The sequence below is a fragment of the Cinclus cinclus genome, chromosome 29 (assembly GCF_963662255.1).
Source record: "Cinclus cinclus chromosome 29, bCinCin1.1, whole genome shotgun sequence".
In the NCBI taxonomy this organism is placed as follows: domain Eukaryota; kingdom Metazoa; phylum Chordata; class Aves; order Passeriformes; family Cinclidae; genus Cinclus; species Cinclus cinclus.
Window position 1 is genome coordinate 1210180 of NC_085074.1, and position 13016 is coordinate 1223195.

The 13016-nt window shown below is 53.9% G+C and overlaps 1 protein-coding gene across 3 annotated transcripts in view; it reads left to right on the forward strand.

The window, feature by feature from the left end:
* The first annotated feature begins 3581 nt into the window (after positions 1-3581).
* The window catches only part of SNRNP200 (small nuclear ribonucleoprotein U5 subunit 200), a 72111-nt gene continuing 62676 nt past the window's right edge, over positions 3582-13016 (forward strand). For all 3 annotated transcript variants that reach the window (XR_009934062.1, XM_062510779.1, XM_062510780.1), the window contains exons 1-5: positions 3582-3691; positions 4116-4279; positions 5390-5561; positions 6656-6848; positions 10587-10642. Coding sequence is in view for 2 of the 3 variants with exons in the window: in XM_062510779.1 (XP_062366763.1) it covers positions 3647-3691; positions 4116-4279; positions 5390-5561; positions 6656-6848; positions 10587-10642 (630 nt within the window). In the remaining variant the exon portion in view is untranslated. The remainder of the gene's footprint in view (positions 3692-4115; positions 4280-5389; positions 5562-6655; positions 6849-10586; positions 10643-13016) is intronic.

The following is a 13016-nucleotide window of genomic DNA, read 5'->3' on the forward strand; positions in this document are numbered from 1 at the left end:
GGGCCCCGTCAGTGCCACGGGGCAGCGGCGGCGTCACGCGGGCAGCGCGGGGACAAGGCGGCATTGAGGCAGCGCTGTCACGAGGCTGGGGGCACCCCACGCCCTGGGGACACCCCGAGCCTCCCCCACCCGGCCCCTCCTCACCGCGGGGGAGCCCGCAGAAAATGAAACGGAGCCCGGCCGCTTCCCACCCCGCCCACGTCCTGCCCGGTACCCCCCGGCGCCCTGGGGGTGCCCCTGCCGTGCCCCCCCAACTCTGCCCCGGGCCGGGCAGGATGCGGCCGGGAATTGTTCTGTCCTGCCCGGAGGGAAGCAGGAAGTTGGGGGGGCTCGGGGGGGCCCCCAGTGACGGCTCGGGAAGGATTTCCGGGAGGGTGGGGGACCGGGAACGGGAGTGGGAATGGGGGACACCCCGGCCGGGCTTCCTGGGGCGGGGGGTGAGGGTGGCACGGGCACATCTGGGGCGTCACGGGCACAGCTGGGGCGTCAGCAGCACATCTGGCGTGGCAGGGGCACATCTGGGGAATCCTAGGACCGTCTGGGATGCCACGGGAACATCTGGGGTGCCAAAAGGAGAGTCGGGGTCCCACAGGCAAAGATGGGGTGTCACGGGCCTGGCCAGGGTACCACGGGCACAGCTGGGGCGCCACGGGAATGACCAAGCTGCCGTGGGCACGGCTGGGGTTCAACAGGCACAGCCGGGGTGCAACAGGCACGGCGACAGGGACAAAAGCACAGGCCACGGTCGTGGCCGGGGCGTCCCGCGCACCATCGGGGTGCCACGGGCAAAGCGGGGGCGCCCGGGGCACGGCCGGGGTGCCAGGGGCACGGCCGGGCCCCCACAGCGGGGACGGGCACCCTCAGGGTACAAGAGGCGCGCCGGTGTCCCTGCGGTGCCCAAGTTTGGCGCCGGACACCGGGGATGCCCTGAGGGGCCTGGGGTGCCGCGGCCCCGGGTGGGGCGGTCTCCACGGCGCTGCCCGCCCATGTCGGGGGTCCCCAGGGCCACCCGAATCCCCGCCGTTCCCCCGTCGCCTGTACCGTGGGGGGGGGGATTCCCGGTGCACCGACGGATCCGCGCGGCGGAGGGGGAGATCCCGGCCCCCCCATGCACGGGCGTGGGGGGAGCCGGTGGCGATCCCCGGTACCGGGAAGAACAAAGCACCTCCTCCTCCTCCCGCCCCCGCGGCTCCGCCACAACAATACCGGGGCGGGGCGGGGAGGGGGGGGGGCCCGCACTCACCTCTGGGCGCGGCGGCGGCGGCGGCGGCTGCGGGGCGGGAGGCGGCCGTGAGGGGCGGGGGGCTCGGGGGGCTCGGGGGGCTCGGGGGGGGGGGGGGGCAGCCGGGGTAGCGGGGAGCGCGGGGCGGCGGCGCGGGGCGGGTGCCCAGCGGGGCCCGGCGGGGCCCGGGCGGGGCGGCGGAGGGAGGCGGCGGAGAGGGGCGGGGGGCGCGGGGGGGCCCGGCCGGGGCGCGGGAGGCGGGAGCGGCCGTGAGGGGCGGCGGCGGGAGCGCGCCGCGCGGCTCCGCGCGGCCCCGCCCCGCCCCGTGACGTCACGAGCCCCCTCTCGGGGGAGGGGGGCGCGGGTCGGGTCGGGTCAGATCGGAAATGTTCGGAACCTCTCGGGTCCGGTCGGACCTCGGTCCAGTCCGAGCTGTGCCCGTTCGGCTGAGATCGGTTCGGAACCAGTGGGGTCTTGCTGGAACCAGTTGGCTCAGCCCAGCCCAGCCCACCCCAGCCCAGCTTAGCTCGGCTCGGTTTGGGCCGGATACAGAACCAGTCAGCCCAGTTCAGACCCACTGGCCTGGCTTGGTTCAGCCAGGCTCAGCTTAGCCCAGTTCTTGTCGCAGCCCAGTTAGGGGTGTCTCAGTCGGGCCAGCCCAGTTCAACTCTACTGACCTGGCTTGGCTTAACCAGGCTCAGCCCAGTTTGGAGTGTCCTGGTTGGGCTCAACCCGATTCAGCCCAGTTCAGGCCACCTTAACCAGGATCAGCTCAACCCAATTTGGCTCAGCCCAGCTTGGTTTAACCAGGCTCAGCCCAGTTCAGAGTGTCCTGGTTGAGCTCAGCCTGGCTTCACTGGCCTGGCTCAGCTCAGCCCAGCCTGCTTTTACCCAGCCCAGTTCGGCTCAGCTCATCTCAGATCAGCTCAGTTTGACCAGTCCCACTTCAGTTCTTTCCATCCCAGTTCAGCACAGTTTGGCCAATCCCCGTTCAGTTCTTTTCATCCCAGGGCCGGGTCACCTCCAGGGACAGGACAAGTGACACGTGGTGACATCCCCACTGGGGCACGGCCCAGCTGGCACGGCCGGCAGGCACCTCTCCAGGCACTGGCACCGTGCTCCACTAATTAACGGGGCAGAGATAACGAGGGCATGCACAGCGGGCACCGCACCGGGCAGATGGCACCGAGCTGTGTCCCCAAAGCCAGCACCGAGGTGGCGCCGGGGACAGTGAGGCTCTGCCCACATCCCCTGTCACCTCTGTCACCCCAGAATACCCAGGGACACAACCCTGAGTGGGCGCTCAGGGACCCTCAATGCCCTGAGACCCCCAGTGCCCAGAGACCCTCAATGCTTGGGGATCCCCCAGTGCCCGGAGGCACTCCAATGCCCAGAGACCTCCAAATGCTCAGAGACCCCCCCCCCCCCAATACCCGGACACCCCTCAATGCCCAGAGAGTTCCTGAATGCCCAGAGACACCCCCCCCCCCCCCCCATTGCCCAGGGTCCCCCCCAGTGTGTCCAGGGATCCCCCAATGCCCAGAGACCCTACAGTGCTTGGGTACCCCCCAATGCCCAGGGACACCCCAATGCACTGGTAGTCCCTTGATGCTCGGGTACCTCTTCATGCCCAGGGACCCCACAGTGCCCAGACATCCCCCAATTCTCGGGTACCCTTCGATCCCCAGGGACCCCACAATGCTCGGGTAGCCCTCGATGCCCAGAGACCCCACAGTACCCAGGGACCCCTCGATGCCCGGGTACCCTTCAGTGGGCAGGGTCCCCCCCCCCAATGTCCAGGGACCCCACAATGTTCGGGTACCCTCAATGCCCGGTGAGGACAATGAACCCCCCTTGGGACACAGGAAGGTCCTTGAGGACAACTCGGGGGTGCCGCGTCCCCTCCTGAGACATAGGGAGGTCCTTGGGGACAATTTTGGGGGTGTCGCGTCCCCTCCTGAGACATAGGAAGGTCCTTGGAGACAATTTTGGGGGTGTCGCGTCCCTGCTTTGGGCAACACGTGCGGCCTCCCCAAAAAGGGGCGTGGTCTGAGGAAGGGGGCGTGACCTGACAGTAAACAACCAATAGGAAGCTGCGGACTTCGCGCTCGCCACGCCCCCTCCCCGCCCCCGCCTTCGAACCCTCAGGCGCTTAAACGTCAATCAAAGCGTGGCGGGCTGGCTGCCCTGCCAACCACAGGCAGCTCTCGGCGTGGGGGGCGGGATTTAGCTGGTATTCACCAATCGGAATGAGGGGTGGGCGAAACCTCTCTCTCGCGGGCTTTGGCTCACTTCCGGATGCGCTGCCGTTTCCGCTTGACCCGGAAGTTCTGCTGAGGGGGCTTCCGGTGCGTTTGCGGCGCGGCGTCGTAGGGTCCCGCTCGTGTTCCCGCTCCCGCTCCCGTACCCGCTCCCCGTGCAGCCATGGCGGACGTGACCGCCCGTAGCCTGCAGTACGAATACAAGGCGGTGAGTGCGGGCCTGGTGCCCTGAACCCCCTCCCGGTACCGTGAGCCCACCCCGGTACCCTGAGCCCCTTCCACCCCCATTTTGGGACCCATTTCACGACCCTCAGTCTCGTCCTGGGACCCTCATATACCAACGCCCAGCCTCATTTCGGGACCCCCAGGCCACCCTCAGCCCATTTTGGGATTTCCCAACCCATTTTGAGACCCCCCCCCCCCCCCCCAGTCCCATTTCGGAACTCCTTAGAGTTGTCCTAGCCTCAGTTTGGGATTCCCCAGTCCCGTTTTGGCATTCCCCAGCCCCATTCTGACACTCCCCAATCCCAATTTGAGACCCCTTGCACTTCTCCCCGCCCCAGTTCAGCATCCTCACACCATTTCTTCCCCTCACTCCACATCCCATTTTCCCCATTTTTCTGATTTCCCAGAACTCCAACCTTGTTCTCCAAGCCGACCGCTCTCTGATTGACCGCACACGCCGGGATGAGCCCACGGGGGAGGTGCTGTCCCTGGTGGGGAAGCTCGAGGGGACACGCATGGGGGACAAGGCCCAGAGGACCAAACCCCAGATGCAGGAGGAGAGAAGGGCCAAGTGAGTGGAAAACTGGGAATTCTCATTCTGGGATAATGGGATTGGGGGAGGGGGGTGGGAGAGGTTGGGGGGTTCTGCTGGAGAGGTTCTGGCTTGGGTTTGGATAGCAGGTCCTGGGAAAGCTGCTTTTCCTGGTGCCTGATTTTCCAAAAAAGTTGTGGATTTCCCGAAAAAAGCTGCTTTTCTTGGCTCCTGATTTCCCAGGAAAGCTGCTTTTCTTGCTGCTTGATTTCCAAAAAAGCTGCATTATCTGGTACCCGATTTCCCAGGGATGCTGCTTCTCCTGGTTCCCGATTTCCCTTGGAAGCTGCTTTTCTTGGCGCCCAGTTTTCCAAAAAACCTGATTTTTCCTGGAGCTTGATTTCCTTAAAAACCTGCATTTTCTGGTACCAAGTTCCTCAGGAAAGCTGCTGTTCCTGGTCCTCAGTTTCCTGAGAAAGTTGCTATTCCTGACAACAAATATTCCAGAAAAGTTGCTTTTCCTGGTCCCCAGTTTCCCCCCGAAGTTGCTTTTCCTGGTGCTCAATTTCTTTTTCCTTTGCCTGGACTCAGCAAAACTCCCAGGATGCAAATATCCCAGGAAATCTGCTTTTCCTGCTGCCTGATTTCCCAGGAATGTTTTGGCTGGAAGGGATTTGAAAGCCCCTAAAAAGCATGGAGCTTCCACTGGCCCAGATTCCAACACAGCCTTGGACATTCCCAGGGATGCAGGGGCAGCCCCGGCTCCTCTGGGAATTCCATCCCAGCCAGGAATTCCATCCCCAAATCCCATTTCCATCTCCAGTTTCCCACTCCCTGTGTCCTGTCCCTCCATCCCTGATCCCAATCCTCTCCAGCTCTCCTGGAGCCCCTTTAGGCTCTGGAAAAGAACTCTCAGCTCTCCTTGGAGCTCTCCCTTTCCCAATTGAAGATTTTTGGGAATATTTGGGTTGGAAAAGCTGGAATCCCAATCCATGCAGCTCTGAGCTGCCAACACTGTGAAAAATCCTTGTGAGAAATGAAAATAAATCAATTTCCCTGCTTCATTTTTTGCGGAAAAAAAAGGGTCTGGAAAGAGCAGGATTTGGGCTGTGGGCACCTCTGATTCCCGATTTTTCCCGTTTTTCCCAGGAGGAGGAAGCGGGATGAGGACAGGCACGACATCAACAAGATGAAGGGGTACACGCTGCTGTCCGAGGGCATCGATGAGATGGTCGGCATCATCTACAAACCCAAGACCAAGGAGACCCGCGAGACCTACGAGGTCCTGCTCAGCTTCATCCAGGCAGCCCTGGGGGACCAGGTGAGGCTGGGATCATCCCTGGCATTTGGGAATTCACCTCTGGGATGGGGGAGTCCAGCCCTGTAATCCCACAGGTGTGGTTTTGGGAGATATGAGTGGGGTTGGGATCTTGAAGGTCATGGAGTTCCACCACGGGCTGGGACGTTTTCCGTTGTCCCAGGTGGTTCCAGCCTGGACTTGCACACTCCCAGGGATCCAGGGGCAGCCACAGCTCCTCTGGGAATTCCATCCCAGACCTTCTCCCAGTATTCCTTCCCAAAATCCCATCTAAACCTGCTCACGGGGTGCTTTGGTTTGGAGGGGGCTCAAAGCCCATCCAGTGCCACCATGGGTCCCACGTTTTCCACGGTCGCAGGGGCTCCAGCCTGGCCTTGCACTCTTCCAGGGATTCAGGGGCAGCCACAATTTCTTTGGGAACTCCATCCCGAAAGGAGAATTCCTTCCCAAAATCCCATCTGAACCCGCACATGGAATCCCAGCGTGGTTCGGCTTGGGCAAGAGCTCCAATCCCAGCCCACTGCAGAGATCCAGGAATGTCCCATTTCCCTCAGGGACACTTTGGGAGGCCCGTTCCCAGTTCCGAAGGCCCGTTCCCAGTTCTGAAGGCCCGTTCCCAGTTTGAGAGGCTCGTTCCCAGTTCAGCAGTCCCGTTCCCAGTTCAGAAGTCCCGTTCCCAGTTCGGAAGTCCCGTTCCCAGTTTGAGAGGCCTGTTCCCAGTTCAGCAGTCCCGTTCCCAGTTCCGAAGGCCCGTTCCCAGTTCAGCAGTCCCGTTCCCAGTTCAGCAGTCCCGTTCCCAGTTCAGCAGTCCCGTTCCCAGTTCCGAAGTCCCATTCCCAGTTCAGAAGTTCCGTTCCCAGTTCCGAAGGCCCGTTCCCAGTTCAGCAGTCCCGTTCCCAGCTCAGCAGTCCCGTTCCCAGTTCAGCAGTCCCGTTCCCAGCTCAGCAGTCCCGTTCCCAGTTCAGCAGTCCCGTTCCCAGCTCAGCAGTCCCGTTCCCAGTTCAGCAGTCCCGTTCCCAGTTCAGCAGTCCCGTTCCCAGCTCAGCAGTCCCGTTCCCAGCTCAGCAGTCCCGTTCCCAGTTCCCGCTCCCTTGCAGCCGCGGGACATCCTGTGCGGCGCTGCCGACGAGGTGCTGGCCGTGCTGAAGAACGAGAAGCTGCGGGACAAGGAGCGCCGGAAGGAGGTGGAGCTGCTGCTGGGCCCCACGGACGACACGCGCTACCACGTGCTGGTCAACCTGGGCAAGAAAATCACGGACTACGGAGGGGACAAGGACATCCAGAACATGGGTACGGCCACCCCGGGCGGCGTCGGCCGTGCCGGGGGCTCCTGGGGGCTCCTGGGGGCTCCTGGGGATTTTTTGGGGATTTTTTGAGGATTTATTGGGGATTTATTGGGGATTTTTTGGGGATTTTTTGAGGATTTATTGGGGATTTTTTGGGGATTTTTGGGGATTTTTTGGGGATTTTTGGGGATTTATTTGGAATTTTTTAGGACATTTTGGGGATTTTTTCGGGGTTTTTTGGGGATTTTTTTTTGGGGATTTTTTTGGGATTTCTTGGGTATTTTTGGGGATTTATTGGGGATTTTTTGGGTTTTTTTGGGGATTTTTGGGGATTTTTTGGGGATTTTTTGGGATTTATTGGGGATTTATTGGGGATTTTTTGGGGATTTTTGGGGATTTTTTGGGGATTTTTTGGGGATTTTTTGGGGATTTATTGGGGATTTTTTGGGGATTTTTGGGGATTTATTGGGGATTTTTTGGGATTTTTTTGGGGATTTATTGGGGATTTTTTGGGGATTTTTTTGAGGATTTATTGGGGATTTTTTGGGGATTTTTTTGGGATTTTTTGGGGATTTTTGGGGATTTTTTGGGATTTTTTTGGGGTCTTTTGGGGATTTTTTGGGGATTTTTTTGGGGATTTTTGGGGATTTATTTGGAATTTTTTAGGACATTTTGGGGATTTTTTGGGGGTTTTTTGGGGATTTTTTGGGATTTTTTTTGGATTTTTTGGGGATTTTTTTGGGATTTATTTGGATTTTTTTAGGATTTTTTGGGGATTTTTTGGGATTTTTTTGGGGATTTTTTGGGGATTTTTGGAGGATTTTTTGGGATTTTTTGGGGGTTTTTTGGGGATTTTTTGGGGATTTTTTAGGATTTTTGGGGATTTTTTGGGGATTTATTTGGATTTTTTTAGGATTTTTTAGGGATTTTATGGGGATTTTTTTGGGATTTATTTGGGGATTTATTTGGATTTTTGGGGATTTTTTGGGGATTTTTTTGGGATTTATTTGGATTTTTTTAGGATTTTTTGGGGATTTTTTGGGATTTTTTTGGGGATTTTTGGAGGATTTTTTGGGATTTTTTGGGGATTTTTTGGGGATTTTTTGGGGATTTTTTGGGGATTTTTTGGGATTTATTGGGGTTTTTTTGGGGATTTTTGGAGGATTTTTTGGGGATTTTTTTGGATTTTTTTGGGGATTTTTTGGGGATTTTTTTGGGGATTTTTTTGGGATTTTTGGGGATTTTTTGGGATTTTTTGGGGATTTTTTGGGATTTTTTTGGGGTCTTTTGGGGATTTTTTGGGGATTTTTTGGGATTTTTTTGGGATTTTTTGGGGATTTTTTGGGATTTTTTTGGGGTCTTTTGGGGATTTTTTGGGGATTTTTTGGGATTTTTTTGGGGTTGTTTGGGGATTTTTTGGGGATTTTTTTGGGGATTTTTTGGGGATTTCTTGGGTATTTTTGGGGATTTTTTGCATTTTTTGGGGTTTTTTTGGGAATTTTTGGGGATTTTTTTGGGATTTTTTGGGGATTTTTTGGGGATTTTTTTTTTTATTTATTTGGATATTTTTAGGATTTTTGGGGGATTTTTTGGGGAGTTTTTTGGGATTTATTTGGATTTTTTTGGGGATTTTTTGGGATTTTTTTGGGGATTTTTTGGGGATTATTTTGGGGATTATTTTGGGGGATTTATTTGGATTATTTTGGGATTCTTTGGGGATTTTTTTGGATTTTTTGGGGATTTTTTGGGGATTTTTTTGGGATTTTTGGGGATTTTTTTGGATTATTTTGGGGGATTTATTTGGATTATTTTGGGATTTTTTGGGGATTTATTTGGATTATTTTGGGGATTTCAGATTTTTTTGGGGGGATTTTTTTGGGATTTATTTGGACTATATTGGGATTTTTTGGGGATTTTTTTTTTTTTTTTTGTGGATTTTTTTGTGAATTTTTTTGGGATTTATTTGTATTTTGGCATTATGGGATTTTTTTTGGGATTTATTTGAGATTTTTTTTTTTTTATTTTTTGGATTATTTTGGGATTTATCTGGGGTTTTTTTGGAATTATTTTTGGATTTTTTTCACTTTTTTCGTGATTTTTTTGCGATTTTTAAAAATATTTTTAAAATTTGTAATTTTTTTATATTTTTAGTGATTTTTTTAATGATTTAAAGAATTTTTAAAGGATTTTTGATAATTTTTTTTAAAAAAAATTATATATACGTATCTTTTATGTTGTTTCTGTTTGGATTGTTTTTGATTTTTTGGGATTTATTTGGATTTTTTGGGGGATTTTTGGGGATTTTTTGGGGATTTATTTGGATTTTTTTGGGGATTTTTTTGGGGATTTTCAATTTTTTTTTGTGATTTTTTTAATTTATTTTTTTAGGTTTTTTTCTTTTTTTTTTTTATTTTTTAGGGGATTTTTTTCCAGGGTGTTTTCTCATTTTTAAAATATTCTGTACGCTTTTTTTATTATTTCACTTGTGGTTTTTTGGGGGGATTTTTTGGAGATGTTTTGTTTATTATTTGGGATTTTTTCTCGTGTTATTTGGTGATTTTTTTTTTTTTTGGAGACATTTTTGTACTTTATGTTTTATGTATATATATTGTATATGCATTTTTTATATATTTTATATATATATTTATATATATGTTATCTAGCTTTGATATTTTGGGCATTTTATGGGGATCTCTGAGCATTTTTGGAGGATTTTTTGGGGATTTCTGGGGATGGAGCTGCTGGGGATTTTTGGGGAATTTTTTTGGAAATTTATTTTTTTGGGAATTTCTTGGATTTTTTTGGGGTGGGGATTTTTTTGCTAATTTTTCTTATTACTTTTAGTGGAATTCTCTTGTTTTTCATAAAAAAATTGTGTATATGTGTGTATTTAATTCCTGTTTGATTCCCAATGAATTCCTGTTTAATTCCCAGTGAATTCCTGTTTAATTCCCAGTGAATTCCTGTTTGATTCCCAATGAATTCCTGTTTAATTCCCAGTGAATTCCTGTTTGATTCCCAGTGAATTCCTGTTTAATTCCCAGTGAATTCCTGTTTGATTCCCAGTGAATTCCTGTTTAATTCCCAGTGAATTCCTGTTTAATTCCCAATGAACTCCTGTTTAATTCCCAGTGAATTCCTGTTTGATTCCCAATGAATTCCTGTTTAATTCCCAATGAATTCCTGTTTAATTCCCAGTGAATTCCTGTTTGATTCCCAGTGAATTCCTGTCTAATTCCCAGTGAATTCCTGTCTAATTCCCAGTGAAGTCCTGTTTAATTCCCAGTGAATTCCTGTTTAATTCCCAATGAATTCCTGTTTAATTCCCAGTGAATTCCTGTTTGATTCCCAGTGAATTCCTGTTTAATTCCCAGTGAATTCCTGTTTAATTCCCAGTGAATTCCTGTTTGATTCCCAATGAATTCCTGTTTGATTCCCAATGAATTCCTGTTTGATTCCCAATGAATTCCTGTCTAATTCCCAGTGAATTCCTGTCTAATTCCCAGTGAATTCCTGTTTAATTCCCAGTGAATTCCTGTTTAATTCCCAGTGAATTCCTGTTTAATTCCCAGTGAATTCCTGTTTGATTCCCAGTGAATTCCTGTTTAATTCCCGTTGAATTCCTGTTTGATTCCCAGTGAATTCCTGTTTAGTTCCCAATAAATTTGTGTTTAATTCCCAGTGAATTCCCCATGAATTCCATGAGGAATTCCCACTGAATTCCATGCCCTGTTCCCTGCAGATGACAACATTGACGAGACCTACGGGGTGAACGTGCAGTTCGAGTCCGACGAGGAGGTGAGGGATGGGAACGGGAACGGGAACGGGACACTGGGAATGGGAATGGGACACTGGGACACTGGGAATGGGACACTGGGACACTGGGAATGGGACACTGGGACACTGGGAACGGGACCCTGGGAATGGGAACGGGACCCTGGGAATGGGAATAGGACACTGGGAATGGGACACTGGGACACTGGGAATGGGACACTGGGAATGGGAACGGGACCCTGGGAATGGGACACTGGGAATGGGACACTGGGACACTGGGAATGGGACACTGGGAATGGGACACTGGGACACTGGGAACGGGACCCTGGGAATGGGAACGGGACCCTGGGAATGGGAATAGGACACTGGGAATGGGACACTGGGACACTGGGAATGGGACACTGGGAATGGGAACGGGACCCTGGGATTGGGACACTGGGAATGGGACACTGGGAATGGGAATAGGACACTGGGAATGGGACCCTGGGAATGGGAACGGGACCCTGGGAATGGGAACGGGACACTGGGAATGGGAAAGGGAAACCGGGAATGGGAACGGGAAACTCAGAATGGGAAGGGGAATTGGAACGGGACACTGGGAAGGGGAACGGGACCTGGAACTGCTGTGGGAGAACCCCAGTCCCACATCCCCCAGTCCCACATTTTTGGGTGGAAAAAAGGGATAAAAAAAAGATTTTTTGGTGGAAAGAAGGGATTTGTGGGTGTAATATCGGGATAGAGCCGGGATCCTGGGGTGGATATCGGGATAGAGCCGGATCCTGGGGTGGATATCGGGATGGAGCCGGATCCCGGGGTGGATATCGGGATGGAGCCGGATCCCGGGGTGGATATCGGGATAGAGCCGGATCCTGGGGTGGATATCGGGATGGAGCCGGATCCCGGGGTGGATATCGGGATGGAGCCGGATCCCGGGGTGGATATCGGGATGGAGCCGGATCCTGGGGTGGATATCGGGATAGAGCCGGATCCTGGGGTGGATATCGGGATGGAGCCGGATCCCGGGGTGGATATCGGGATGGAGGCGGATCCTGGGGTGGATATCGGGATAGAGCCGGATCCTGGGGTGGATATCGGGATGGAGCTGGATCCTGGGGTGGATATCGGGATGGAGCCGGATCCTGGGGTGGATATCGGGATAGAGCTGGATCCTGGGGTGGATATCGGGATAGAGCTGGATCCTGGGGTGGATATCGGGATAGAGCTGGATCCCGGGGTGGATATCGGGATGGAGCCGGATCCCGGGGTGGATATCGGGATGGAGGCGGATCCTGGGGTGGATATCGGGATGGAGCCGGATCCCGGGGTGGATATCGGGATAGAGCCGGATCCTGGGGTGGATATCGGGATAGAGCCGGATCCTGGGGTGGATATCGGGATGGAGCCGGATCCTGGGGTGGATATCGGGATGGAGCCGGATCCTGGGGTGGATATCGGGATGGAGGCGGATCCCGGGGTGGATATCGGGATGGAGCTGGATCCCGGGGTGGATATCGGGATGGATCTGGATCCCGGGGTGGATATCGGGATGGAGGCGGATCCTGGGGTGGATATCGGGATGGAGCCGGATCCCGGGGTGGATATCGGGATAGAGCCGGATCCTGGGGTGGATATCGGGATGGAGCCGGATCCCGGGGTGGATATCGGGATGGAGCCGGATCCCGGGGTGGATATCGGGATGGAGCCGGATCCTGGGGTGGATATCGGGATGGAGCCGGATCCCGGGGTGGATATCGGGATGGAGGCGGATCCTGGGGTGGATATCGGGATAGAGCCGGATCCTGGGGTGGATATCGGGATGGAGCTGGATCCTGGGGTGGATATCGGGATGGAGCCGGATCCTGGGGTGGATATCGGGATAGAGCTGGATCCTGGGGTGGATATCGGGATAGAGCTGGATCCTGGGGTGGATATCGGGATAGAGCTGGATCCCGGGGTGGATATCGGGATGGAGCCGGATCCCGGGGTGGATATCGGGATGGAGGCGGATCCTGGGGTGGATATCGGGATGGAGCCGGATCCCGGGGTGGATATCGGGATAGAGCCGGATCCTGGGGTGGATATCGGGATAGAGCCGGATCCTGGGGTGGATATCGGGATGGAGCCGGATCCTGGGGTGGATATCGGGATGGAGCCGGATCCTGGGGTGGATATCGGGATGGAGGCGGATCCCGGGGTGGATATCGGGATGGAGCTGGATCCCGGGGTGGATATCGGGATGGATCTGGATCCCGGGGTGGATATCGGGATAGAGCTGGATCCTGGGGTGGATATCGGGATAGAGCTGGATCCTGGGGTGGATATCGGGATGGAGCCGGATCCCGGGGTGGATATCGGGATAGAGCCGGATCCTGGGGTGGATATCGGGATGGAGCTGGAT